The sequence below is a fragment of the Ranitomeya imitator genome, chromosome 5, assembly GCF_032444005.1.
Source record: "Ranitomeya imitator isolate aRanImi1 chromosome 5, aRanImi1.pri, whole genome shotgun sequence".
Lineage (NCBI taxonomy): Eukaryota > Metazoa > Chordata > Amphibia > Anura > Dendrobatidae > Ranitomeya > Ranitomeya imitator.
In genome coordinates, this window is record NC_091286.1 from 279457244 (window position 1) to 279484394 (window position 27151).

At 44.1% G+C, this 27151-nt stretch overlaps 1 protein-coding gene across 1 annotated transcript in view; it reads left to right on the plus strand.

The window, feature by feature from the left end:
* SLC35F1 (solute carrier family 35 member F1) overlaps positions 1–27151 on the plus strand; it is a 692218-nt gene that overhangs the window by 328954 nt on the left and 336113 nt on the right. Inside the window, exon 2 of the mRNA XM_069767980.1 lies at positions 22125–22300. Coding sequence (XP_069624081.1) covers positions 22125–22300 — 176 coding nt within the window. The remainder of the gene's footprint in view (positions 1–22124; positions 22301–27151) is intronic.

Here is a 27151-nt window from a genome sequence, read left to right on the forward strand (position 1 = left end):
GGAGCCTTAAGAGCAGGCCCCGCCTTCCCCACCCTTTGACAGGTGACACAGGAGCGGCAGTAGTTTGACACATCTGTCCCCGTCTTAGGCCAATAGAAGTGTTGAGACAGCCGGGCCTTAGTTTTGCTGATCCCCAAGTGTCCAGCTAGCGGGATCTCATGGGCAATCCGCAACAACTCACCCCGGAATTGCTGTGGGACGACCAGCTGTCTTTCCCTCAACCACTACTTTTGTGATTCTCCGGGTACTGTCTCCCGGTACAACCTTCCTCGTTCCCAGAACACCTTCTCCTTATCAGCCTCGGAGAAGGGCGTCCCGGCAAGTTGTCTCAAACTCTCTAGGCTCACATCTGTGTGCAGAGCGGCCTGAAACTCCTGGCTAGGGGAAGCCAGAAGCGATGTCAGGGTCCCTTCCCCACGGGAACCCTCTTGGACCTGCTCTGGGTCCACCTCTGGTTCAGTCACAGTGATGACTGAGGAGGGTCCGGAAGGCAGACAGTTATCTGCGTTCCAGGCACTCTGACTGCGGGTGACAGCAGCTACGTAGGCTGTCTCCCCGGGGTTTTCTACAGACCCATCAGCCGGCGCTGCTATGGGCTCTACCTCCCCATCCACCCCCAACACTCCAGGGGCAGTGCTACTTATGGACCAGTTACCTTCCTCGGTGGCACTGGTCACTCTCATGGCGTCACCTTTCTCACGGTTCCCATGCTGCTCCCTGTTTCCTGTAGCACCGACACTTGCCCCTGTTAGGGGTTCCTCAGCCGTCTCACTCCGCAGAGCGACGTGGCTGAGCACACCTGTACCTATGGACACATTAACCTTCACAGAAAGATCATCATCAGGTTCAGCTGGCACAGGTACAACATTTTCACCATCAATTCTAGGACAAAAATGGTTAACAGATGCATCATTACAAGATAAAGCATGGTCAGGTAACACATGCGATTTCCCATCATCATCATCATCAGGGTTAACGTTACCCTCATTAGTAGATTGGGGAGGGGTGTCAGAGACGTAGTATGCAACCAACCTCCCCAAATGAGTCCCCAACAAAACATCAGTGGGCAAATTATCAGACAGCCCCACTTCCTTCACCCCGCTCCCGGCACCCCAATCAATAAAAACCCGGGCCATCGGTAAGGGACAGCTGATGCCCCCAATCCCAGTGACAGTTAGGGTTTTTCCCGGAATGATTTCTTCAGGGGCTGCCAGTTCGGGTCGGATAAGGGTTCGTTCAGCCCCGGTGTCCTTGAGGCCTGTAGCAACATCGCCTCCCACAGTGACGTGCTGTACGTTGTCACACACCCTCCCAACCACACCACCCACCAAAAGAACTGCTGCATTAGGCCCTGGGGCCTTGGCTGGAGTGTTCTTCTGCTTGGTTGGGCAGGAGGGACTGATATGACCAGTCTGATGGCAAGTGAAACACTTGCGAGGTTCGGTGGTAGGTCTGGTGCTGTTGGCTACGGGGACAGGACCTCTGGAGTGCTGGCTGGCAGGGATACTGGCGTTGGTTACAGGCTTACCCCCTCTCCAGCTGGTGGTGACTGGCTTCCGCACTTCCGATCTACGGTTGGCCTCATAGGCATCGGCAATCTGCGCTGCTTTCGTCACGTCTTTGGGTTCTCTGTCCATCACGAACTGTCGCACCTCAGCTGGGCAAAGATGAAAGAACTGGTCTTTGATCATCAGGTCTCGCAGCTGTGCAAAGGTGGTCACTGACAGTCCTTGGGTCCACTGGTCAAAGTGGGTCCCCAGTCCATGCACATCACTGTAACTGTCGTGTGGGCCCCGTTGGAGGGTCCAGAACTTTCTACGGTACACCTCGGGTGTAAGCTGGTACTTGGCTATCAGAGCCTGCTTGATGGCCTCATAGTCACCATCTTGTTCTTGAGGGAGGGCAGCAAACGCCTCCAGAGCTTTACCTCTCAGCCCTGGTGTCAGATATCATGCCCATTCATCTGTAGGCAGCCGGTACTGTCTGCAGGTTTTCTCAAAGGCCCGCAGAAACGTGTCCAAGTCTCCGTCCTTCTCCATAACAGGGAAGTGATCGGGCCGGGGCTTAGGCATCTGAGCGCTGCTGGGCTCACGGCTGGACTGGGACGACCCCTGCATTTGCAGTCGGGCCATCTGCAGCTGGTACTCCCGCTCCGCTTGCTGCTTGGCTCGCTGGGCCTGGGCCTCTCGCTCAGCTCGGGCCTCTCTCTCAGCTTGCTGGGCCTGGGCCTCCTGCCGGTATTGCTGAATCAGCTGCCGGCGTCCCTCATAGTCGTCAGTGGGGAATTCTTTCAAGGCCGCCTGCAGGTGGGAGTCCAATTCGCCCGGATTGCTAACAGGGCCGGCATTCAGTGGTTGGACCTCTGCTGCAGCACCATGTTCGCTGGTGCTGGCTTCTGCGGCCTCTGGGCTCTGTGACCTGGCTTGGTCTGCTTCGAATTGCACCAGGTCAGCAACCATTTGAGCCTTGGACTTGTCCTGGGGGTTCAGGCCATGGTACATGCATATCCCAGCAAGAATGTCCTTCTTCTGCTGGTTGTACCAGGCTTCCCCTTTCGCAGCCATGGTTGCCAAATAAAAACTAGGATAGAAAAACGAAGAGAATGGAGGGGATAATTACCAGTATGCAATTGTCTCAAGACTAATAAAACACTGAGTTCGTTCTCCAAACTTATTTGCGCAGAGTTCTCGCAAGAACTTTCTGCAAGTTTTTAGTGAGAGGAATGATTACTCAAACCAAATCACTAATGCTCTAAGATATCCCACCGCCTTGCCACCAAATGTCAGGAATCCCCTGACCGCTGGCCCCAATTGTCACGATTCGGGGTGACTTTAGGCCAACAGACAACTATCACATGTGCAGGGGGGCTTATCTTAGTTATCCCTCCACTGCTAGCAATGTGATGAGAAAACACACACAAGGCTATTGACCTCTTAGTTTACAGCAGGGGCTTATGCTAGGTATCCCACTGCTTTCAATATACCACAAACTGCAGGGATTTATGTATATCCCACAAACAGTTCCACTTAACACTTGCAGCTCTCTGGCGCCCCCCTTACTCTCAGGTCAGATTAGGTACTGCACCCTGGGTAATTAGTCGCCAGAAAGGCTGCCTGCTATGTACTGGCTATTGGGCACGCTGCAGCGACGCGATAACTACTCCCACTCAGGCAGGAACAATAATTATCAACGCCGCAGTCGCTACAGCATCACTCAACAGGCTGCACACGGTATCACCGCCACCAGCTTCGATTAAACGGGTCCGAAGCTAACCCAACACAACAGTAACAGTAGCGTATTTCCCTTCAGAAGACTTAGGGTACGGTTTAGAACAGGAGAACGAACTAATATTAAATATTATATCCCATAAAAAATTAGGCAGTGCTTTATCAAAAATATTTTATAAAGATATTACAAATGAGACAATTGCAAATATGTACACGGGTAATTATAACATAAAGGGAATAAAGGAGAAAAGATAACACTCACATGTTCAACGCATGGCAGGCCCCCAGGCTAGGGCAGTTTTCCATACGTCCCAGCTCATGGGATGTACTCAGCTCTTCCAGGAAAAAAAGGACAAGAAGGAAGCTGGGGATGTGTGCAGACAGTTATAGCTTAAGCCGGTAACATCCCAGAAAGGGGTTGGATCACCTCGTCCCTCCTACCTCTTCAGTTAACCCTGCTGTTCTGTTGGTCAAAAATGACCGACTTTGAACTTCAATATTCTTTAAAATATTCAAGATGCGGCTCTGAAACCCGTGGCCGACCGACCCATCCTCATTTAAGTCAATCAACCACAAGTTTCAGAACCGCATCTTGAACACCCCAAAAAATACCAAAGTTCAAAATAGGTCTCCCCAGACCGAACAGAACAGCAGGGTTAACTCATTTTTTCTAATCTATATCTAATTTCGATAACTCCGCTACAAAACATGTTATAGTCCTAACAAATCCATCATTCATCTCGGATTAACGTGAGCATTCTAATGAGATCAAATATGTCCTATCTGGGATACATATTTACAGAGAAATCCCTACTTCTTTACCAGATGGAGTTAGAAGCCCGGGTTTCGCGGGATGGGTAGATACACCGAGTGAGAATAAGAATATATATTTTCGTATTTCTAGCTTAAATCGTTTGCCTAATATCTAACAAAAACTAAACAAAGAATCTTTCATGGATCCTCGAAGTTTCTACTTCACTTATAGCTGAACAAGAGCTTACACAGGAAATGCCGGTCGTAAATACTTTTTGCTCTCCTAACCCCCACACTCTCTGAGAAGGAAAGCCAGGAATTTGCAGCTACAAACTGTTGCAGTATCACTCCAAGAAGGGGGGCTTAGCCCACGCAGGCTAGCAAGAGAACTACTTATGATATTTCATACCATATCGTGACACTAGTGTTGAAGTCACCTAGAGCTGGTACGTATAAGTGTCCTAGTTTAGTGGACTCTGTAAGACCCATGAGGAAAACCCCATGCATATCACTGCTGAATTGCAGCGTCATGAATTGTGGTCATTTTATTTTGATATATTTCTAATTTGATAATCGATAAATCATATATTAACTCTATGTCCTCTTTTTTGGTATGCACACATCTAATATATAATTGCCTAGAATACTACTTCCTGCAATTTGTGCCAACTTCCGTGGCTTTGTCCGGAGCTAATGTCCGGAGCTAATGTCCGGAGCTAATGTCTGGAGATTAATTACCTAGAATACTACTTCCTGTAATTTGTGCCAACTTCCGTGGCATTGTCCGGAGCTAATGTCTGGAGCTAATGTCCGGAGCTAATGTGCGGAGATAATGTCCGGAGCTAATGTCCGGAGCTAATGTCCGGAGCTAATGTCCGGAGATAAATGACGTCAACAGTGTCCAGTGTCTGATTGGTTGCCGCCTGCTGCGAGCGACCAATCGGAAACGTGCCGTACTGTGACATACTCCGCCCGCCATTTTGGTGTGATTTTTGAATTTTTACCTCACAGCAAGTTTCTACTGCGTGGAGGCGGGCCCAGTGACGTTGCTCTTCAAGCTCCTGCCGAATTTCGTTAAAAAAATGATAATACCATTTACCAAAACTATATATATTTAGTTGTGAAGTGGTTCAATGACATTTTCACACCAATTTTGAACTTTTGTTTGGTGTTTTCTCCATATACTGCCTATTATTTTTGTTCTTTCTTACTATTATTTATTAATTGTATTATTCTTACATTTGAATAAATAAAGTATATATGGATTCTAGACTCCCGATTCTTTAGAATCGGGCTGCCATCTAGTTTTAGCATATTGTCTTTTGATTAAATAAAACAATCACTGTTTGTCAGTGAGAGAACTGTTAGGAATTAAATCTCTTTAATATGTACCTGCCTCTTTTTAACCCCTTAGTGACGGAGCCAATTTGCTACCCCCAGTAGCCGAGACCCCAGAGAAATTCCGACTCTGAGGGAGCTATATACTTATTTCCCAGCGGCGCTGAGGCAAAAGTACCCTGAACTTTCACTGTTAAAAGGCATATCGGCGGTCATTAAGGGGTTAAAGGGACAAAGGTAATTGGACAATTATTTCAAAAGCTCTTCAATGGGCTGCATGGGCTATTTCTCTTAAATTAAGTTTGTTAAAGGTCTGGAGCTGATTCCAGGTGTTGCATTTGGAAGCTGTTGCTGTGAACCCACATCATGCAGTCAAAGGAACTCTCAATGGAAGAAAAACAGAATACCATTACGCTAAAAAAAGAAGAAATCCACCAGAGAAATAGCAGAAATGTTAGTAGTGGCCAAATCAACAATTTGGTACATTCAGCAAAACATGAGCACGCTGGTGAGCTTCGGAACTCCTTGGACATCCACAGAAGATAACAGTGGTGGATGATACCAGAATCTTTTTGATGGTGAAGAAAAGCCCCTTCACAACATATACCCAAGTGAAGAACACTTTCTAGGAAGTAGGTGTTTATGATTCTAAGTTTACAATAAAGAGAAGACTTCATGAGAGTACATAGAGGACATACAGCACGTTCACCATAAGGTGCAAACCATTATTAGCCTTAAAAATAGATAGGCCAGATTAGACTTTGCCAAAAAAAATCCCAGTTCAGGAAAAGTATTCATTGGACAGAATAAAACTTAGATCAACCTGTAGCAGAATGATGGGAAAAAGAAAGTATGGAGAAGGTTTGAAATGGCTCATGATCCAAAGCACACCACATCACCTGTAAAATGTGGTGGAAGCACTGTCATGGCATGGGCATGTATTGCTTCCAATGGCACTGGGTCACTAGTGTTTATGGATCATGTGACTGAACACAGAAGCAGCTGGATGAATTCTGAAGTATACAGAGCTTTATTTTGTGCTCAGATTCAACCAAATGTAGGATGGCGCTTCACAGGACAGATGGACAATAGCCCAAAACATATTGCAAAAGCAATCCAGGAGTCTTTTAAAGCAAAGAAATTGAATAATGAACTAGTGAATCACCAGATCTCAAGCCCATCGAACTTGCATTTCATATGCTCAAGACAAAACTTAAGGCAGAAATACCCACAAACAAGCAACAACTGAAGTCAGTGGTAGTAAATGCCTGCCACAGCATCTCAAAGGAGAAACCCTAGCGTTATAGCTTCCAGACTTCAGGCAGTCATTGCCTGCAAAGATTGTCTACAAAGTATTAAAAATAAAGATTTTATTTATGGTAAATTAAGTCTTCCAATTAGTTTTGAGCCCCTGAAATGATCAGGCTTTGTACAAAAATGGTTGGCAATTCCTAAACGTTTCACAGGATATTTTTGCTCAAACCTTTTAATTAATCTGAAAGTCTATGTGTCTACACTTCAATCTTATCTCAGTTGTTTCATTTTAAATAAAAAATAGTGGTATGCAGAGTCCAGATTATGAAGGTTTGGTCACTGTCCAAATATTTCTGGACCTAACTGCATATATGGCTTAGACCTCACACCATAGTTAATTTGCTTAGCGGCGTATGGAGTAATAAAGAATATACACCAAAACACATAAATATATACACCAAAATATATAATGATATTAAAGACTTCAATATTTTTGTGTAACACCAATTTAGCAAATTCATATTGACAATGTCAAACGTTTAGGCACAATTCATATCTACTTTTTATTCATGGTTCATCGACTGAAAAGCGTCTTACCGGACCTTTGCACAACGGAGAGGGGCACTCAGTACTTGATTGAGGTTGCTAATGTAGATATTGTTCCATTTTTGTTTCTCTAATGTTATAAATGTTTCAATTGTTCTAAAATGTGTTTGTTTCAATGACAGAAAATTGCAGTCTCACAAAGAATACAAAACACTAATGAGAAAATTACAGATTGCGAATAGAGCTTAACATATCATTTGTATTCATCTGCTAGTGAAACGTTGCCAACATTGTTATTCCATATATCACTGTGGGTAAATTGGGAATGTGAATTATAACAGGTTTGTTACAATAGTTATTAGTAATAACATCAGGTATAGTAAAGTAAGTAAATTGGAAATTGTAAGCTCATTCCAAAATACAGGTTTTGTTAAATGTCTTTATTTTCTGTACTTTTAATCCCATCGAGCCTCAGGATGGAAAACAGATTTCTAATTCTTTTATCATAAAATCCTTTATCTCTGTGGTCATTGCCGCCAGATTCATAGTAATACCCTTGAAGTTGAGGCATAAACTGTGTAGCTGCCTAACCCCTGATGAACCCCTGTTATCCCCAATGGGGGGGAAACGCGTTGGGCATTACCTGGGGACTTACTGACAGACTATGGTCAGGATGACATTTATTTCTCCACATGGATTTCTGGGTCGATTTGGAAATACCATAATACACCTCAATAAGCAGATAAGTACAACAGTGATACATTTGTAAACGCACTGTCTATCTGGCTAGAACGATTGTGTTCAAGTACTTTCAGGATTACAAAAGAGGTGTAGTTATGTTTTATAATTATTAGTCTATTTTTGGATATTCATTTATTCACCTGGTTTATCCATGTTTTTAGGAGCATATGTCCTATTACGATGAACAATATGTTGCCTTTCCACTGGTATATATGTTACACATTGATCCAGTGTGTTCTGTAGGGCTATTTTTGTCAATATTGAACATTTGTCTCTCATTGAATATTGTAAAGAGACGGACACTGTGTGATTAATACACATTTGTCATCATACATATTCTGGTCAGGATTATTTGATTTGGACATATTATATCTTGACACTCCATTATACCCATCTATCTGTAGAGTTATTCTTGTGGTGGCATATACTATTATGCTATACTCACCATTTACTGCTACATATTAGTTGTGATGAGCAATTTATTTTTTTGTGTTTTTTCATTTTTTTGTTTTTCATTTTTTCAATTTTTTAGGTTTTTTTTCACGGGTATTGGAGGTGTGTGTGGGACATTATCTTTTGTCTATCCCCATTACAGGGATTATTAGGGACCCTAGGGTCAGCCGCCGAGGAGTGGGGGCGCCTACCGCAGAAAATTAGGGTGCCAACCTCCACTGTCAGGTAGTCATCAGCATAGGACTGGACTTTAGGGCTCACCAGGTTTCCTGTATTACAGGTTTTTTCTAGGGATTTAAAAGGGTGAGCCGTCGAGGAGTGGGGGCGCCTACCGCGGAAAATTAGGGTGCCAACCTCCACTGACAGGCAGGATTTATTGTAGTCCATTACAGGGTTCTGTAGGTACATTTTGTACTTTTTATCATATGTGTTATATAAAGTCCTCTATTTTTAACTATTGTGATTAAAGGTTATTTTTTAGGGATCCTTGTTTTTTTCTGTTTTGGTTTTCTATTGCTCTAGGGTTCCAAATTATAATATAATAATAATAATTTTTATTTATATAGCGCCAACATATTCCGCAGCGCTTTACAAATTATAGAGGGGACTTGTACATACAATAGACATTACAGCATAACAGAAATACAGTTCAAAACAGATATCAAGAGGAGTGAGGGCCCTGCTCGTAAGCTTACAAACTATGAGGAAAAGGGGAGACACGAGAGGTGGATGGTAACAATTGCTATAGTTATTCGGACCAGCCATAGTGTAAGGCTTGGGTGTTCATGTAAAGCTGCATGAACCAGTTAATTAATTTTTTTTTTTTTTTTTTTAATATAGGCCACACAGGGATCGTTAGGTTAATGCATTGAGGCGGTAGGCCAGTCTGAACAAATGAGTTTTTAGGGCACGCTTAAAACTGTGGGGATTGGGGATTAATCGTATTATCCTAGGTAGTGCATTCCAAAGAATCGGCGCAGCACGTGTAAAGTCTTGGAGACGGGAGTGGGAGGTTCTGATTATTGAGGATGCTAACCTGAGGTCATCAGCGGAGCGGAGGGCACGGGTAGGGTGGTAGACTGAGACCAGAGAGGAGATGTAGGGTGGTGCTGAGCCATGGAGTGCTTTGTGGATGAGGGTAGTAGTTTTGTACTGGATTCTTGAGTGGATGGGTAACCAGTGTAATGACTGGCACAAGGTAGAGGCATCGGTGTAACGGTTGGTGAGGAATATGATCCTGGCAGCAGCATTCAGGACAGATTGGAGCGGGGAGAGTTTGGTAAGAGGGAGGCCGATTAGTAGAGAGTTACAATAGTCCAGACGAGAATGAATAAGTGAAACAGTAAGAGTTTTTGCAGAGTCGAAAGTAAGAAAAGGGCGAATTCTAGAAATGTTTTTGAGATGCAGGTAAGAAGAGCGAGCCAGTGATCGGATGTGGGGGGTGAATGAAAGGTCAGAATCAAGGATGACCCCAAGGCAGCGGGCATGTTGCTTTGGAGTAATGGTGGAACCGCAAACGGAGATGGCAATGTCAGGCAAAGGTAGGTTAGTAGAGGGAGAAAACACGAGGAGTTCAGTTTTTGACAGGTTTAGTTTCAGATAGAGGGAGGACATGAAGCTAGAGACAGCGGTAAGACAATCACTGGTGTTTTCTAATAAGGCAGGCGTGAGATCAGGAGAAGAAGTGTATAGTTGGGTGTCGTCAGCATAGAGATGGTACTGGAAGCCAAATCTACTGATTGTTTGTCCAATAGGGGCAGTATACAAAGAGAAGAGGAGGGGGCCTAGGACTGATCCTTGAGGAACCCCAACAGTAAGGGGAAGGTGAGAGGAGGAGGAACCAGCGAAACATACAGTGAAGGATCGGTCAGAGAGATAGGAGGAGAACCAGGAGAGAACGGTGTCCTTGAGGCCGATGGAGCGGAGCATAGTGAGGAGGAGCTGATGATCCACAGTATCAAATGCTGCAGAGAGATCCAAGAGAATTAGCATGGAGTAGTGACCATTAGATTTAGCTGTTAGTAGGTCATTAGAGACTTTAGTGAGGGCAGTTTCAGTAGAGTGTAAAGAGCGGAAACCAGATTGAAGAGGGTCGAGAAGAGAGTTATCTGAGAGATAGCGGGTAAGACGGGAGTGGACCAGGCGTTCGAGGAGTTTAGAGATGAAGGGAAGATTAGAGACAGGTCTATAATTAGCGGCACAGTTTTGGTCGAGGGATGGTTTTTTAAGTAATGGATGTATGATGGCATGCTTAAATGAGGAGGGAAAAATACCGGAAGTGAGGGAAAGGTTGAATATTTTTGTTAGGTGAGAGGTGACAGCCGGGGAAAGGGACTGGAGGAAATGTGACGGAATGGGGTCACTGGTGCAAGTGGTCGGGCGAGAAGATGCAAGGAGCCTGCTTACTTCTTCTTCTGTAACTGGTTCAAAGTCAGAGAGTGAACTAGATGCAGTGGGGGAGGGAGGACAGTGCATGGTATGAAGAGATTGGGAGATGATTTCCTGTCGAATATGGTCAATTTTTTCTTTGAAGTAATTGGCCAGATTGTCAGCACGGAGATCCGTGGTTGGGGCCTGCGCTCTTGGGTTGAGTAGGGACTGGAACGTGTCAAAGAGACGTTTAGGGTTATTGGACAGGGAGGTGATGAGGGTGTTGAAGTAGGTTTGTTTGGAGAGGTGAAGGGCAGAATTGTATGTCTTTAGCATGAACTTATAATGGATGAAATCTTCGGGTAGATTAGATTTTCTCCACAGACGTTCTGCGCACCTGGAGCACCGCTGCAGGAAACGTGTTTGCAGCGTGTGCCACGGTTGTTGCCGTCTGTGCCGAGTTGTTTTATGTATAGGAGGAGCAGCTTCATCCAGGGCACTTTGCAGGGTTTCATTGTAATGCTTCAGAGCAGAATCAGGACATGAGATGGAGGAGATTGGGGCCAATGAGGACTGCAAGTTCTTCATAAGTTCCTGGGTGTTAATGGCCTGTATGTTTCTATAAGTGTGGAAAGTGGGGGTGACCTGAGCGGGATGGCAGTTCTTGATAGAGAATGAAAGAAGGTGGTGGTCAGAGAGTGGGAGAGGGGAGTTTGTGAAATCATCCACTGAGCAAAGCCGGGAGAAGACCAAGTCAAGGGAGTTTCCATCTTCATGTGTTGGCGAGTTAGTATGCTGCGAGAGGCCGAAAGAGGAGGTTAGAGCCAAAAGGTGAGAAGCAGATGGGGAGAGGGGAGAGGCAATAGGGATGTTGAAATCACCCATGATAAGGGTGGGGGTGTCACAGGAAAGAAAGTGTGGAAGCCAGGTGGCAAAGTGATCCAGGAACTGATGAGAGGGGCCGGGAGGACGATACACCACCACCACTCGCATGGAGAAGGGGACGTAGAGTCTGACCACATGGACCTCAAAGGAAGGGAAGACAAGTGAGGGTACTTGGGGGATAACTTGGAAAGTACATTTTGGTGAAAGGAGCAGACCAACGCCTCCACCTGCTCTGTTGTCCGATCTTGGGGTATGAGAAAAGTGTAGTGCACCATATGAAAGAGCAGCAGCAGCAGTGGTGTCTGACTGCTGGATCCAGGTTTCAGTAAGAGCCAGGAGATTAAGAGAATTAGAAAGGAAGAAGTCATGAATGAAGGAGAGTTTATTACACACAGAGCGAGAATTCCAAAGGGCACAATTCAAAGAGACAGAAGGCATGCAGGGAATATTAATAAGGTTAGAGGGGTTTCTGGGTGTAGCAATTGGGAGGTTTGACTGGCTATAACATGGGGGGCCGGGGTTTGGAGAGATGTCTCCAGCAACTAGGAGGAGGAGGATCGAAAGAGTGAGCAGATGGTTAAGTGATTTGTGAGAGCGTCTCTTGTGTTGGATGGTGGGACTGAATGGATCTGCGCTGCTAAGCAATGTGAACAGAGCATGAGTGCTATACATAGGAGAGGCAAGGACAGAGGGGCCGATATGGATGGAGTGTAGAGAGTTAATGCAAGGGCGGTGAATGTGAGTGAATGCAGCAGCCAGGATATAGAATATGCAAATAAATATGGTGAGTATTTGTGTTGTTTCAAGTGAATAGGGAATAGATTTAGATTGTCTTACCTGTCTCCTGCCCTGTCTAACTGCCATGTTATAACTGCCGAGTACTTAGAAAAAAAAGTACTTTGAATAAAAATACACGAATACAAGTGCACGAATGCACCCCTGCATGAATGCTTCCCCAAGCTAAGTCTACATTTATAGAAGGCTAGCCCTTAGATCTTCCTATTTTTTTTTTTTTTTTTTTTGTGCTAAAGCTCGTTAGCAATCAATCAAACTCAGTTAAGACAACAGGACACAATAAATGTAGTGATCAGATAAACAAATGTCCAGGTCTACATGGATCATAGACCACTTTGAAACAGTTATGTGATCTCGCTGAGTAAGGACATGCAAAGTCAGATTAAATATCTATAAACACAAAAAATGCATAATAGGATGACTAACATATATAGATATATGCAGGATTCAATGCCGAAGATGGAATGACTCAGATACCATTCAAGCTGCTTGCTGTCAGGGACTGGAGCAATAGACATGCAGGATATTTCAGCTCAGAGAATGAATGATCTGTTTAACATTCAAGCTGCTTGCTGTCAGGGACTGGAGCAATAGACATGCAGGATATTTCAGCTCAGAGAATGAATGATCTGTTTACCTGTATGAAGGTTATCTAGTTTGTTTGGTTTCTCTCAGCATAAAAGACAATTAAAGCAATTGTCGGGAGATTTGTGTTGCCCGAATCACTCCGAACAAATATTAGGGAGAAGGGATCTTATTGCAATTTTTAATATGTTTCACTCTGAAATGCGGCAAAGGACCAGGACTTGTGAGACTGAGAAGTCCAGTCATTGGGGCAGGTCCATGCTGGCTTCACCAGGGTCTGTGTGTACTTGGGGAGAGACCATTCAGTGAAGCAAAAAAGGTCAGGGAAAATCCGGTCAAGATCTTCTTGGAGATTAGTTTTCTCGTCATGTTGTTCGTGGCCTCCTTCACACATCCATATAAAATCGGTCCCGGAAAAAACAGTACTTTTATCATCAGTGTCTTGGATCAGTATGTCATCAGTGTGCCATCTGTGTTTTTCCGATATGGATCAAGAAAGAATGAAACTACAAAGCTCCTCCTGTACTTTGCAATGTTAGGCATATACAGCACATGAACAGCACACAGACTGTACTTTTGCCATCCATGTGCTGTATTTTTCATGGGCCAATAGACTTGTATTGGTCCTTGTCATCCATGCTGTCGTAAAAAAAATGGACGTTTCCATGTGGTTCATACAGTCTGTGTGAAAACATGGACCTTTGAAGACAACAATAGGTTATAATGGGTATTAGTGGTATCTGTGAGAAAAAACAGAGGCCACATGTACTGGAAACACTTCCATAAGAAGGGGGCCTAAGGTGTCTTTTTTTATGAAACCAAGCAATAATTCAGAAGATCAAACTATGTTGGAATTTTTTTGTGCTTTTGAAGGTTTTCAAGTGATTTTCTACAGTTCTTTTTTCCTGGAGGGTGTTTCGCAGCCTTTTCCATTAGGAGCCCCTTGAAAGAAGTGGCACCCACTTTTATTTCTCCAACATAGTCTGTACTAATGAACACATTTGCAATGTGCACATAGCCTTTAAGAGTTTGTCAAGCGTTTTCAAATTGACAGTGCTTAGTTTGTAGTGTTCTCCATCAGGGGTTGTTGCAAAGAAGTGACATGAATTTTTTTTTTTTCCCATCAGGCATTTTACAAAGCCTGAATCAAAATAAAAACGTTTGAGTGACTTTTTAGCTACATTTCTTTTTTTATTTTTGAGAAAAAGATTCCTAAAAAAAATGACGTGTGCACATACTTTAAAGTTATGTTCATACGTAACGGTGGCGGTTGCATTTTTGTTTTGCATTTTACGCACTGTATTTGGTGCGTAAACTTTGCAGTGTTTAAGGCTATGTGCCCACGTTGCAGAAATGCTGCGGAAATTTCCACAGCATTTCCGCAACTCTCTGCCGCGGGTAAAACGCATGCGGAATTCGCATGCGTTTTCCCGCAAAACAAGAGTTTTGCAACCATTTTTGAGCTTGCAGAATGATTGCGCTCTACAAGCTATTTGAAGCATCGCTTGGAAAAGTGAATGACAGGTTGGTCACACTTATCAAGCATAGTGCTTGACAAGTGTGACCAACTTTTTACTATTGATTCTGCCTATGCAGCATCAATAGTAAAAAGATATAATGTTAAAAATAATGTAAAAAAAATATATGATTATTCTCACCTTCCGATGGCCCCTGATCTCCTCAGCGGCGCTCCTGTTTTTTTCTGTTCCCAGGGATGCTTTGCACGAAGGACCTTTGTGATGTCATGGTTGCGTCATCTTAGGTGATTCGCGCGATGCATCCCTGGGAACAGAAGCCGCCGCGTGCACTGCTGAGAGGCGGGAGGACTCCGGGGGCCATCAGAAGGTGAGTATATCCCTATTTTTTATTTTAATTCTTTTTTTACAGGAATATGTATCCCAGGGCCTGAAGAAGAGTCAACTCTCCTCCAGACCCTGGTACCATCCGCACATGAAACCACATGCATTAGCTAAAAACACGACAAGATACAGCATAATACCACAAGAAAAGGAGGACTATAATCGGACTAGTCGCTAATAACTATGGAGCAAAGAGTGGTCCACGGGGACCAAAGAAAACGACCACAGAGTCCGTATTTGAAAAAATATACAAAGAAATCTTTATTAATTTAAAAACATAGTAACTGGACAATCTAGAACAGAACGAGTAGAACAGAGAACCACATGGTGCGCACATAGACCTCACCAGTGTATAAAACTCCACAGGCACACGGAATCGGGGAAGGGAAACACCTGCATTAAAGTATGTGATAGTTCACATGAAATCCTGAGGCAGATCGCAATATGAAACCACCATCCGGCATAATATAAATGGCAGTACAAATCACTTAGCTATAAATAAATAGTCATACTTGACCGAGGATCCCTGCCTCACCGAAAGGATACAGCCTGAGTCTAATAATATCAAAGGCAACCAAGCCACAGCAGTAATAGACCAGGAGCTGTACAGAGCGGATCTTACCTCGCTGTCAAAAGCAGTGTGCCAGCCTTCCCAGAGTCCGTGTGCCCTCCCCGACGCGCGTTTCGGTCGCACACCTTCTTCAGGGGACTCGGTGAACAGATGTCTAACATGCCATTAAATACCGTCCACATCCCGGAAGTAATTAACCACAGACCGGAAGTAGAACTCCGTTACTGTGGAAACTATAGTATAGCGTCCCCACCACAGTAATGCAGCATGTCATATACAGCAGCAGCGATAATCAAAACCATACCAGGGAATCGCCCGGCAACACACCACACGCCGGATCATCACAGGGCCCTGCGCGACCGGACGGCGGACATGCCACCTGAACAGACCCCAGCCGGATGGTAAGAAGGAGAGGTGCGCATGCGTACAACTGCATGGAGATTGGAACCACCACATCCACACTGAGTGCCTCACCACAGACCGGAAGAAGAACTCCGTTGCCGTGGAAACTCCGCAGCAGCGTCCCCACCACACCAGCGCAACAAATCGCGCACAGGGAATAAGCGGAGCCACGCCAGGGGACCGCCCAGCGACACGCCACCCGCCGGACCATCGCAGGGCCCTGCGCGACCAGACGGCAGACACGTCACCGAACGGACCCCAGCCGGGTAGGACAAAGAAGCATGCATGCGCACATCTACATAATACATATAGCTGCCGAATCTCTGCTAGAAAAGTGCTGCAGGGGGAACTACAAAAGATGGAAAAAGGGGGAGGGATGGCATCTTCATATCAAAAAACATAAACCATAAACAAGAAAGAATGAAAATAGTGACATAGAAAGCTGATACGTGGATACGAAGTTTAACATAATAACTAAATCGCATAGATACCAAATACAACAGCCGCACTCAGATTCCATATGAGAGCCGATTCCATCAGAAAAAGTTAGCCTTACAACATATGGCCTTAACAGATAGAAAAAGGCTCAAAGTGGGAGCCGTGTGCGGCCGGCATCTATATGTACAAAAGCTGGCACAGAATATAGAAAATATAAACAAAAACTGCGAAAAAATACATAATACTGGCTATAGGGGATACAGGATATATATATATATACATACACCAGGACACCCCTGAAAGCGGCATATATACCAAAAGAGCATCATATCTCCTACGGATGTTTACAAGTGGTGATGTAAGTGTCACCAGACATCAGGGGAAGTAGACATAAACGACATAATTAGAATCAATAGAGAGGGCACATTCCATTATGCAACAGGGAGCATGGCATCTTCCCATATATTAAGTCCACCCCAACTTGAAGAATCCATTAACATTGGCCGTCCAGCGTCGATTAAGTACCACTGACAAACTCCAATGTCCAGTGTACATCCGTCAGCCAGAGAGATGGTAAAGTCACGCATTTTCAAATAGCTTCATCCATCCATCAGCAAAAAATAATAAAAAGAAAGAAAGACATCAACACAAGACCTAAGATATAAAAAAAGGGAGAAAATGAATAAAAATACAATGAAAAACATGAAAAGTTAAAAACACAACACACCGGTGAGGCATGAGATATTGAATATAGAATGTGCAGTGGGCGGTGATCACAAAAAGGGTGAGAAGCTCAAGTTCTCGTTCAGACCATATGGATGAACGGTGCCCAAAGTCCAGATCCAGCGGGACTCAAGTTGAGCCAACCGCTGCGAGATGTTCCCTCCACGTATCCCCAGATCAATGGCATCAATGCCTCTGACACGCAATAGTTTGCTATTGCACTCATGGTAGAGCTTGAAGTGTCTAGGTAATGTTTTAAGGAGGGCTGCATCCCGCTAGTCGCCGGCCGCCTGGATGCCACGCACATGCTCCCTGACCCGAATCTTCAATTGACGTGTGGTAAGACCAACATAGATCAGGGAGCATGTACACGTGGCATAATAAATCACATTAGAGGTGGTACATGTGATTGACTTTTTAATGTTATATTTCTTACGACCAGATGCATCCGAAAAGGAGTCACATCGGTCGATGTTAGTACAGGCGACACAGCGACCACAGGGCCTACAGCCCCCCGAACCGAGACAGCATTCAAAAAGGTTCTACTAGGGCCCCCTTTATAGTGACTATTTACCAGATGGTCGCGTAGATTCTTAGAGCGCCTAAATGTAATGGCAGGGCTTGAGGGGAGAATTTTTGCTATTGTTGGATCGGTCATTAGAATTGGCCATGCCTTCTCAAGTGTAGTCCGTATGGATGATGAGCATGTGTTAAAATCAGTAATAAATCTCACCACCCCTGATTCTTTGGTGTTGGCGGCGTTCCGATATAGCAATGTATTTCTATCGGACCATTTCGCCCTATGATAGGCCCTCTTTATCGCACGATGGCTATGGCCCCTCTCAACAAATCTTTGCTTGAGTTTAACGGCTTCTTCCTCAAAAAGGGCCAGTGAGGAACAGATACGCCGTAGACGCAGAAACTGTCCCACGGGCACAGACCGAATCATGTGGGACGGGTGTGAGGAGGAGGCATGTAGTAGCATGTTAGACGAAGTAGGCTTACGGTAGATATTGGTACTGATATTGTCATCAACATCTCTCCGGAGAACAACATCTAGGAATTCAATTTCATCCGGATGGTGTTTGACCGTCAGCCGAATGTTCATATCGTTATGGTTAATAGCCTCAAAGAATTCTTCAAGAGCTAAGGAGGTACCCTGCCAGATGAGAAAGACGTCGTCGATGTACCGTGTCCAAGAAAGGACGCAATCCACCGACGACGGCCGCTCATCTGACAGGAAGAGGTCCCTCTCCCACAGCCCCAGGAACAAATTTGCATACGAGGGGGCAAAAGCCGCCCCCATAGCAGTGCCCTGGAGCTGCAGGTAGAGGGACCCCTTAAAAGTAAAAAAATTATGTGTTAGAGTAAACTCCAACACCACCAGAACAAGCGCCCTGAAGTCGGGGGAGTAGTCGGACGAGTCCAGAAAAAACTTAACTGCCCTAAGTCCGTCACCATGATGGATGCTGGTGTAAAGGGACTCGACATCAGCCGCTACCAGGAGGGTATCAGGGTCCAAAGAAAGCCCATCAACCATCCGGAGCAGCTGAGTCGTGTCCTTAAGGAAGGAAGGTAGTCCCATCACCAGAGGTTGTAAGATGGAGTCGATCCATTTATTGACATTCTCCAGGAAGTTTCCCCGCCCTGACACAATTGGGCGTCCTGGGGGGACTTTGATGTTTTTATGTATCTTCGGGAGGAGGTAAAACGTAGGGATGGTGGGTTCATTGACCACCAGAGCGGTGGCCAATTCCTTTGTAATGACTCCACCATCCACAGCGGCAGATAGTATAGTAGACAGCTGTGCACAATAAGCGGACAAGGGGTTAAACGTAAGTCTCCTATAGCACACCGAGTTTTTCAACTGGTGGAATGCCTCATGCTCGTACATAGCCACAGGCCAGATGACAATGTTACCCCCCTTGTCCGCCGGTTTAAGCACCACGTCTGGGAGCCTCTGTAGATGGTGGAGTCGTTGTCGCTCCTCCCTAGTTAAATTGTCCCCCCGGATGTGCTGTGGAATTTTCATTAGATCTTTAGTAACCAATTGCACTACAATTGGAAAGGGGGGGAAAACTCCTGGAGCGTGGTCTGATAGATGGGGGTATCCTACCTCCTTCCGTAGACTTGTGCTCATCCGATAACTCCTCCAAAATCCTCAGGGCTGCCCGCTCCTCTTCTGTCGGGAACAAAACGTGTAAATTATCATCAAAGAAATACCTTTTAAAAAGTAAGGATCGAGCAAACAAATGAAGGTCCTTGACAATAGAAAAAGTGTCACGGCCTGCTGATGGAGAGAAAGAAAGACCTCTATTGAGTAAGGATAGATCAGCAGATGTTAGCTGATGTTCGCTGAGATTGATTACCTTGTTGCCACCTTGTCCCTCATCTGGTGAGCTGGGACCCTGACGTCTATATGGGTGATAATTGCGTTTACGGAATTTTTTATATATTATTCCAGATCGCGTCACCATAGAGGATCCTGAGGCGTCTGAAATTTCACCAGTCGATGATATAGATGAAAAGGAACCAGCCCGATTCCTGGGGTGTGGCTGAGGTATATTCTTAGCCCAACGGTAGACAGTTTTCAGCTGATAATCCTTAGAATCTCTATTAAATTTTTGGGTTTGATTATCCTGTATTCTTTTCAAAGTCTGATCCAATACTTTCTCCAGATTAATTTCAAATGCTTGAATTTTCTCCTCTGTGCTGTTTGTCCGGAGATCTGCCTGTGCCGTATCAATTTGTTTGTCAAGATCTTCAAGTTGGGGTGGACTTAATATATGGGAAGATGCCATGCTCCCTGTTACATAATGGAATGTGCCCTCTCTATTGATTCTAATTATGTCGTTTATGTCTACTTCCCCTGATGTCTGGTGACACTTATATCACCACTTGTAAACATCCGTAGGAGATATGATGCTCTTTTGGTATATATGCCGCTTTCAGGGGTGTCCTGGTGTATGTATATATATATATATATCCTGTATCCCCTATAGCCAGTATTATGTATTTTTTGGCAGTTTTTGTTTATATTTTCTATATTCTGTGCCAGCTTTTGTACATATAGATGCCGGCCGCACACGGCTCCCACTTTGAGCCTTTTTCTATCTGTTAAGGCCATATGTTGTAAGGCTAACTTTTTCTGATGGAATCGGCTCTCATATGGAATCTGAGTGCGGCTGTTGTATTTGGTATCTATGCGATTTAGTTATTATGTTAAACTTCGTATCCACGTATCAGCTTTCTATGTCACTATTTTCATTCTTTCTTGTTTATGGTTTATGTTTTTTGATATGAAGATGCCATCCCTCCCCCTTTTTCCATCTTTTGTAGTTCCCCCTGCAGCACTTTTCTAGCAGAGATTCGGCAGCTATATGTATTATGTAGATGTGCGCATGCGTGCTTCTTTGTCCTACCCGGCTGGGGTCCGTTCGGTGACGTGTCTGCCGTCTGGTCGCGCAGGGCCCTGCGATGGTCCGGCGGGTGGCGTGTCGCTGGGCGGTCCCCTGGCGTGGCTCCGCTTATTCCCTGTGCGCGATTTGTTGCGCTGGTGTGGTGGGGACGCTGCTGCGGAGTTTCCACGGCAACGGAGTTCTTCTTCCGGTCTGTGGTGAGGCACTCAGTGTGGATGTGGTGGTTCCAATCTCCATGCAGTTGTACGCATGCGCACCTCTCCTTCTTACCATCCGGCTGGGGTCTGTTCAGGTGGCATGTCCGCCGTCCGGTCGCGCAGGGCCCTGTGATGATCCGGCGTGTGGTGTGTTGCCGGGCGATTCCCTGGTATGGTTTTGATTATCGCTGCTGCTGTATATGACATGCTGCATTACTGTGGTGGGGACGCTATACTATAGTTTCCACAGTAACGGAGTTCTACTTCCGGTCTGTGGTTAATTACTTCCGGGATGTGGACGGTATTTAATGGCATGTTAGACATCTGTTCACCGAGTCCCCTGAAGAAGGTGTGCGACCGAAACGCGCGTCGGGGAGGGCACACGGACTCTGGGAAGGCTGGCACACTGCTTTTGACAGCGAGGTAAGATCCGCTCTGTACAGCTCCTGGTCTATTACTGCTGTGGCTTGGTTGCCTTTGATATTATTAGACTCAGGCTGTATCCTTTCGGTGAGGCAGGGATCCTCGGTCAAGTATGACTATTTATTTATAGCTAAGTGATTTGTACTGCCATTTATATTATGCCGGATGGTGGTTTCATATTGCGATCTGCCTCAGGATTTCATGTGAACTATCACATACTTTAATGCAGGTGTTTCCCTTCCCCGATTCCGTGTGCCTGTGGAGTTTTATACACTGGTGAGGTCTATGTGCGCACCATGTGGTTCTCTGTTCTACTCGTTCTGTTCTAGATTGTCCAGTTACTATGTTTTTAAATTAATAAAGATTTCTTTGTATATTTTTTCAAATACGGACTCTGTGGTCGTTTTCTTTGGTCCCCGTGGACCACTCTTTGCTCCATGAAACCACATGCGTAAAGTGAGCATTTCAATGCAATCCTATGGCGGCGGAATAGCCGCGATTCCGCAGAAATAATGAACATGCTGTGAATTTTAGCACTATGCGATTCTGCTGCGGGAAAATCCGCAGCATGGGCACAGCAGCTGCGGAATCCTATAGGATTGCAAGGAATGCGTTTTTTTAATTGTTTTTTAAGCGTTTCCGCTGAGGCAAAATCACGGCGGAAATGCATAAAAACGCAACGTGGGCACACAGGCTTACAGTAGCATCATAACCAATGAGATTCCTGAAATTTCATGCACAAACTGCTTCTTTTTCCATGTATTTCGAGCTCTGCGGCACTTTTGGCAAGAAGGGCATGTCAATTCTTTTAGTGTTTTTGCAACACTTTTCGCCACGTAAAAAAGCAATAAAAATGCGTATATCATACATAGCGCTTTTCCTACCAACACTGCAAAAAAAAAAGCTTCAATTATGCAATGTGTGAACATACCTCTCTGCTCCTCCAAGGTAAAACAAATGAAACAAGTAATTCACAGCTTGGATCTTTACGCTGATAACATTAATAATTGACACCCGGTTGAATATTGTTGTTACAGAAATTCACATTTTACAATGTTATGTACTGTTATTGTGCTGAGCTCTGTCAGTATTGATAAGCATTGGTGGTAATCATTTTAAAATGATTTCTTATGCTTTTTTCACAGGGAAATGCTGTTGTCCATAGCCCTGGGCCAGGTGTTATCTCTGCTTCTATGTGGCATCAGACTCACGAGTAAATACCTATCGGAGGATTTTCACGCCAACACTCCTCTCTTTCAGAGTTTTCTGAACTACATCCTTCTATTCTTGGTCTATACGACCACTCTGGCTGTAAGACAAGGTCAGTGCTGAATATACATGCTCAAATGCCAAGATGCTGTGCTATTTTCACAATATTACAACCACAAAGTGATGCTTTCATCAGAGCTGAAAATATCACCTAAACCATTCCAGGACAAATTATAGGTCCATATCCAAAATGAGGTATTAGTATCTAAATGTAGGGACTAGTTTTACAGAATTTTTGAAAATAATAAAATACGCATTATTCAACAGGTCATGTTTTAAGGAGTGGTATTTTTATCTATTCAGTGTGCAAGAAACTGCAATACAGCTACATTCTGAAGATTGGTAGTGCTCTGGGTTTCCAACTGCTACTGATCGGGCGGTGATGGCATATCCTAACTCCGTCACTTCTAATTAGAGAAGAACCCCATAAAGGAAAGACATGATTTCTTATGAGTACTTAAATAAAGGGAATCTGTCATCAGGCTTTTGCTACCCCATTTGAGAAAAGCGTAACTTAAATACAGAAACCCTGATTCCAGCGATGTGTCACTTACTGGGCTACGTGCTTTCATTTTGATATAATCTCTGTTTTCTCTGCTGCAGATCTACCAGTTCTCTGAATGCTGAGCTCTGTATAACCCCGCCCACATTACTAATTGGATATCTGCCAATCAGTGGTGTGGGCAGGGTTATACGGAGCTCATGAATATGGAGGACTACATTGCAACAGGTTGACTAGTTTTCTAGTGATAATCTCCTGCTGATAAAACTGTGATTTTATTAAAACTACAGGATCACCGACTTGAGCACAATATGTCACAAATAACAAGGTTAAAACATCACTTTTAATGAAAATAACGAATTGGAATATATCAGTAATAAAAACAATTATACCCGGCTAAAAGTATTGCTTCTCTGGAAGTGAGAGAGGGAGTATAGGATTACCCTGTTAAGATGCTAGTGTCTCCCTACTTTGCCGATGAGGTTGGCACCCTATACCTGTGCAGATGGGGTCCCTACTTGCCTTCGGCTTACCTTATATCTAGCCCTATCAGGCATAATAGGAAAGGGAGAGAAAGTGTCATTGTAGATAGACAGCAAAAATTAAGCACAATGATAAGGTTTGTAGTATATTTGGGCAGTTTGTATTGAAGATATGAAGCTCCTCAATACTCAAGTTGAAAAACTGATCTTTTATGTAATAATATACTGCATTCATGCTATGCCATCATACTATCAAACCACAATAGGGAGCATATAGAATGTTAGGTAATGTAGGGATTACTATGTAGTCAACAGAGGCAAGCAACCCCTATACATATGTATAAAATTGTAGCTTTGAAAAATAGCAAGTACCAAATAAGTATACTAGTGTGCAATTGCGGCGGTCATTACCCTTCTACATATATGATTAAACACAGTTGCGCCTATTCCCGACATATTAATGTGCTTAATTGCAAGCAGTCCAGACACCCCCCTAAAACACCCTTGGTATGCATTCAGACATCTAATGGCCTATTACCATCCAAGTATGTATTTCTCTACGCATTTCCCAGGGGCGCCATCTGTGCAGGTATGGGGTGCCAACCTCCGTGGCAATGTAGGGAGAGACTAGCATCTTAATAGGGTAATCCAATACTCCCTCTGTCACTTCCAGACAAGCAATACTGTTGGCCGGGTATATTTGTTTCTATTACTTATATACAGTTGTGCTCAAAAGTTTACATACCCCAGCAGAATTTTTACTTACTTGGCCTTTTTTCAGAGAATATGAATGATAACATCAAAACTTTTTTTCCACTCATGGTTAGTGTTTGGGTGAAGCCATTTATTGTCAAACTGCCGTGTTTTCTCTTTTTAAATCATAATGACAACCCAAAACATCCAAATGACCCTGATCAAAAGTTCACATACCCCATTTCTTAATATCGTTTATTGCCCTCCTAACATTAATGACAGCTTAATGTCTTTTGTGGTAGTTGTGGATCAGGTTCTTTATTTTCTCAGATGGTAAAGCTGCCCACTCTTCATGGCAAAAAGCCTCTAGTTCCTGTAAATACCTGGGCTGTCTAGCATGAACTGCGCTCTTGAGATCTCCCCAGAGTGGCGAAATGATATTGAGGTCAGGAGACTGAGATGGCCACTCCAGAAACTTCACTTTGTTCTGCTGTAGCCAATGACAGGTCGACTTGGCCTTTTGTTTTGGATCGTTATCATGTTGGAACGTCCAAATGCGTCCCATGCGCAGCTTCCAGGCTGATGAGTGCAAATTTGCCTCCAGTATTTGCTGATAATGTGCTGCATTAACCCCTTCATGACCAGGGGATTTTTCGTTTTTCCGTGTTCGTTTTTCGCTCCCCTCCTTCCCAGAGCCATAACTTTTTTATTTTTCCGTCAATTTGGCCATGTGAGGGCTTATTTTTTGCGGGACGAGTTGTACTTTTGAAAGACATCATTGGTTTTAGCATGTCGTGTACTAGAAAACGGGAAAAAAATTCCAAGTGCGGTGAAATTGCAAAAAAAGTGCAATCCCACATTGGTTTTTTGTTTGGCTTTTTTGCTAGGTTCACTAAATGCTAAAAATGACCTGCCATTATGATTCTCCAGGTCATTACGAGTTCATAGACACCAAACATGACTAGGTTATTTTTTATCTAAGTGGTGAAAAAAAATTCCAAACTTTGCTAAAAAAAAAAAAAAAAAAATTGTGCCATTTTCCGATACTCGTAGCGTCTCCATTTTTCGTGATCTGGGGTCGGTTGAGGGCTTATTTTTTGCGTGCCGAGATGACGTTTTTAATGATAGCATTTCGGTGCAGATACGTTCTTTTGATCGCCCGTTATTGCATTTTAATGCAATGTCGCGGCGACCAAAAAAACGTAATTCTGGCGTTTCGAGTTTTTTTCCCGCTACGCTGTTTAGCAATCATGTTAATACTTTTTTTATTTGATAGATCGGGCAATTCTGAGCGCGGCGATACCAAATATGCGTAGATTTGATATTTTTTTTATTGATTTATTTTGATTGGGGCGAAAGGGGGGTGATTTAAACTTTTATGTTTTTTTTATTTTTTTCACATTTTTTTAAACTTTTTTTTTTAACTTTTGCCATGCTTCAATAGCCTCCATGGGAGGCTAGAAGCAGGCACAGCACGATCGGCTCTGCTACATAGCAGCGATCTGCTGATCGCTGCTATGTAGCAGAATTGCACGTGTGCTGTGAGCGCCGACCACAGGGTGGCGCTCACAGCGACGGGCAATCAGTAACCATAGAGGTCTCAAGGACCTCTATGGCTACAATGGAGACGCATCGCCGACCCCCGGACATGTGACGGGGGTCGGCGATGACGTCATTTCCGGCCGCCCGGCCGGAAGCGGTAGTTAAATGCCGCTGTCTGCGTTTGACAGCGGCATTTAACTAGTTAATAGGTGCGGGCAGATCGCGATTCTGCCCGCGCCTATTACGGGCACATGTCAGCTGTTCAAAACAGCTGACATGTCCCGGCTTTGGTGCGGGCTCACCGCGGAGCCCTGCATCAAAGCAGGGGAGCCGGCATCGGACGGTATAGTACGTCCGATGCCGGTAAGGGGTTAATCTTTCCTTCAACCAAGTTTTCTGTGCCTTTGTAGCTCACACATCTGCAAAACATCAGCAATCTACCTCCATGCTTTACAGTAGGAATCATGTTCCTTTCATCATAGGCCTTGTTGACCTCTCCAAATGTAACGTTTATGATTGTGGCCAAAAAAATTCAACTTTTGTCTCAGCTCTCGAAATTACCTTGTTCCAGAAGTTTTGAGGCTTGTCTCTGTGCTGTTTTGCGTATTGTAGGCAAGATACTTTGCGGCATTTGTGCAGTAATGGCTTTCTTCTGGCGACTCGACCATGCAGCCCATTTTTCTTCAAGTGCCTCCTTATTGTGCATCTTGAAACAGCGACACTGTTAGTCTTCAGAGAGTCCTGAATTACAGCTCATGCTATTTGTGGGTTTTTCTTTGCAACCCGAAAAATTTTCCTGGCAGTTGTGGATGACATTTTTGTTGGTCTACCTGACCGTGGTTATGTTTTTACAGAGCCCCTGATTTTCCATTTGCTAATCACAGTTTGAACACTGCTGACTGGCATTATCAATTCCTTGGACATCTTTTAGTATCTCTTTCCTGTTTTATGCAGTTCAACTACCTTTTCCCATAAATCCGTTAACAATTCTTTTGCTTTCCCCATGATTCACAATCCAGAAATGTCAGTGGCTGGATGAAAGATGCAAGAGTCTGTCTGGATCCCAAAAACACAGATTTTATTCACACACACTGATTACAAGCAAACAGGTCACAAGTGAGGATGTTACCTTTAGTAGCCATTCAAACCCATTTGTGTCAACTTCTGTGCATGTTATCAGGCCAAAATCACCAGGGTATGTGAACTTTTGGTCAGGGTCATTTGAATGTTTTGGGTTGTCATTATGATTTAAAAAGAGAAAACAAAGTAGTTTGACAATAAAAGCTAACCATGAGTGGAGAAAAAGTTTTGATGTTATCATTCATATTCTCCGAAAAAAGACCAAAAAGCAAAAATTCTGCTGGGGTATGTAAACTTTTGAGCACAACTGTATTTATCATTTTTTTGTTATTTTCACTAAAAGGGATGTTTTAACCTTGTAATTTGAAATATATAGTGCTCAAATTGGTGGTCTTGTGTAAGGTAAATGCCATTGTACTGTTGTCTATTGGAAAAAAAGTGTCAGTTTCATTTTGATACATCCGTATTTAGAAGCATTTGTCTTCTCTATCTGAAAAACTCTACATGGGTCGGATCATTGCCTGACCATGAGATATTGGCAAGCAATCTGGGAGACAACCAGATTGCATATGGGCAGTTTTTAGTTCCATTCAAAGGGATATAA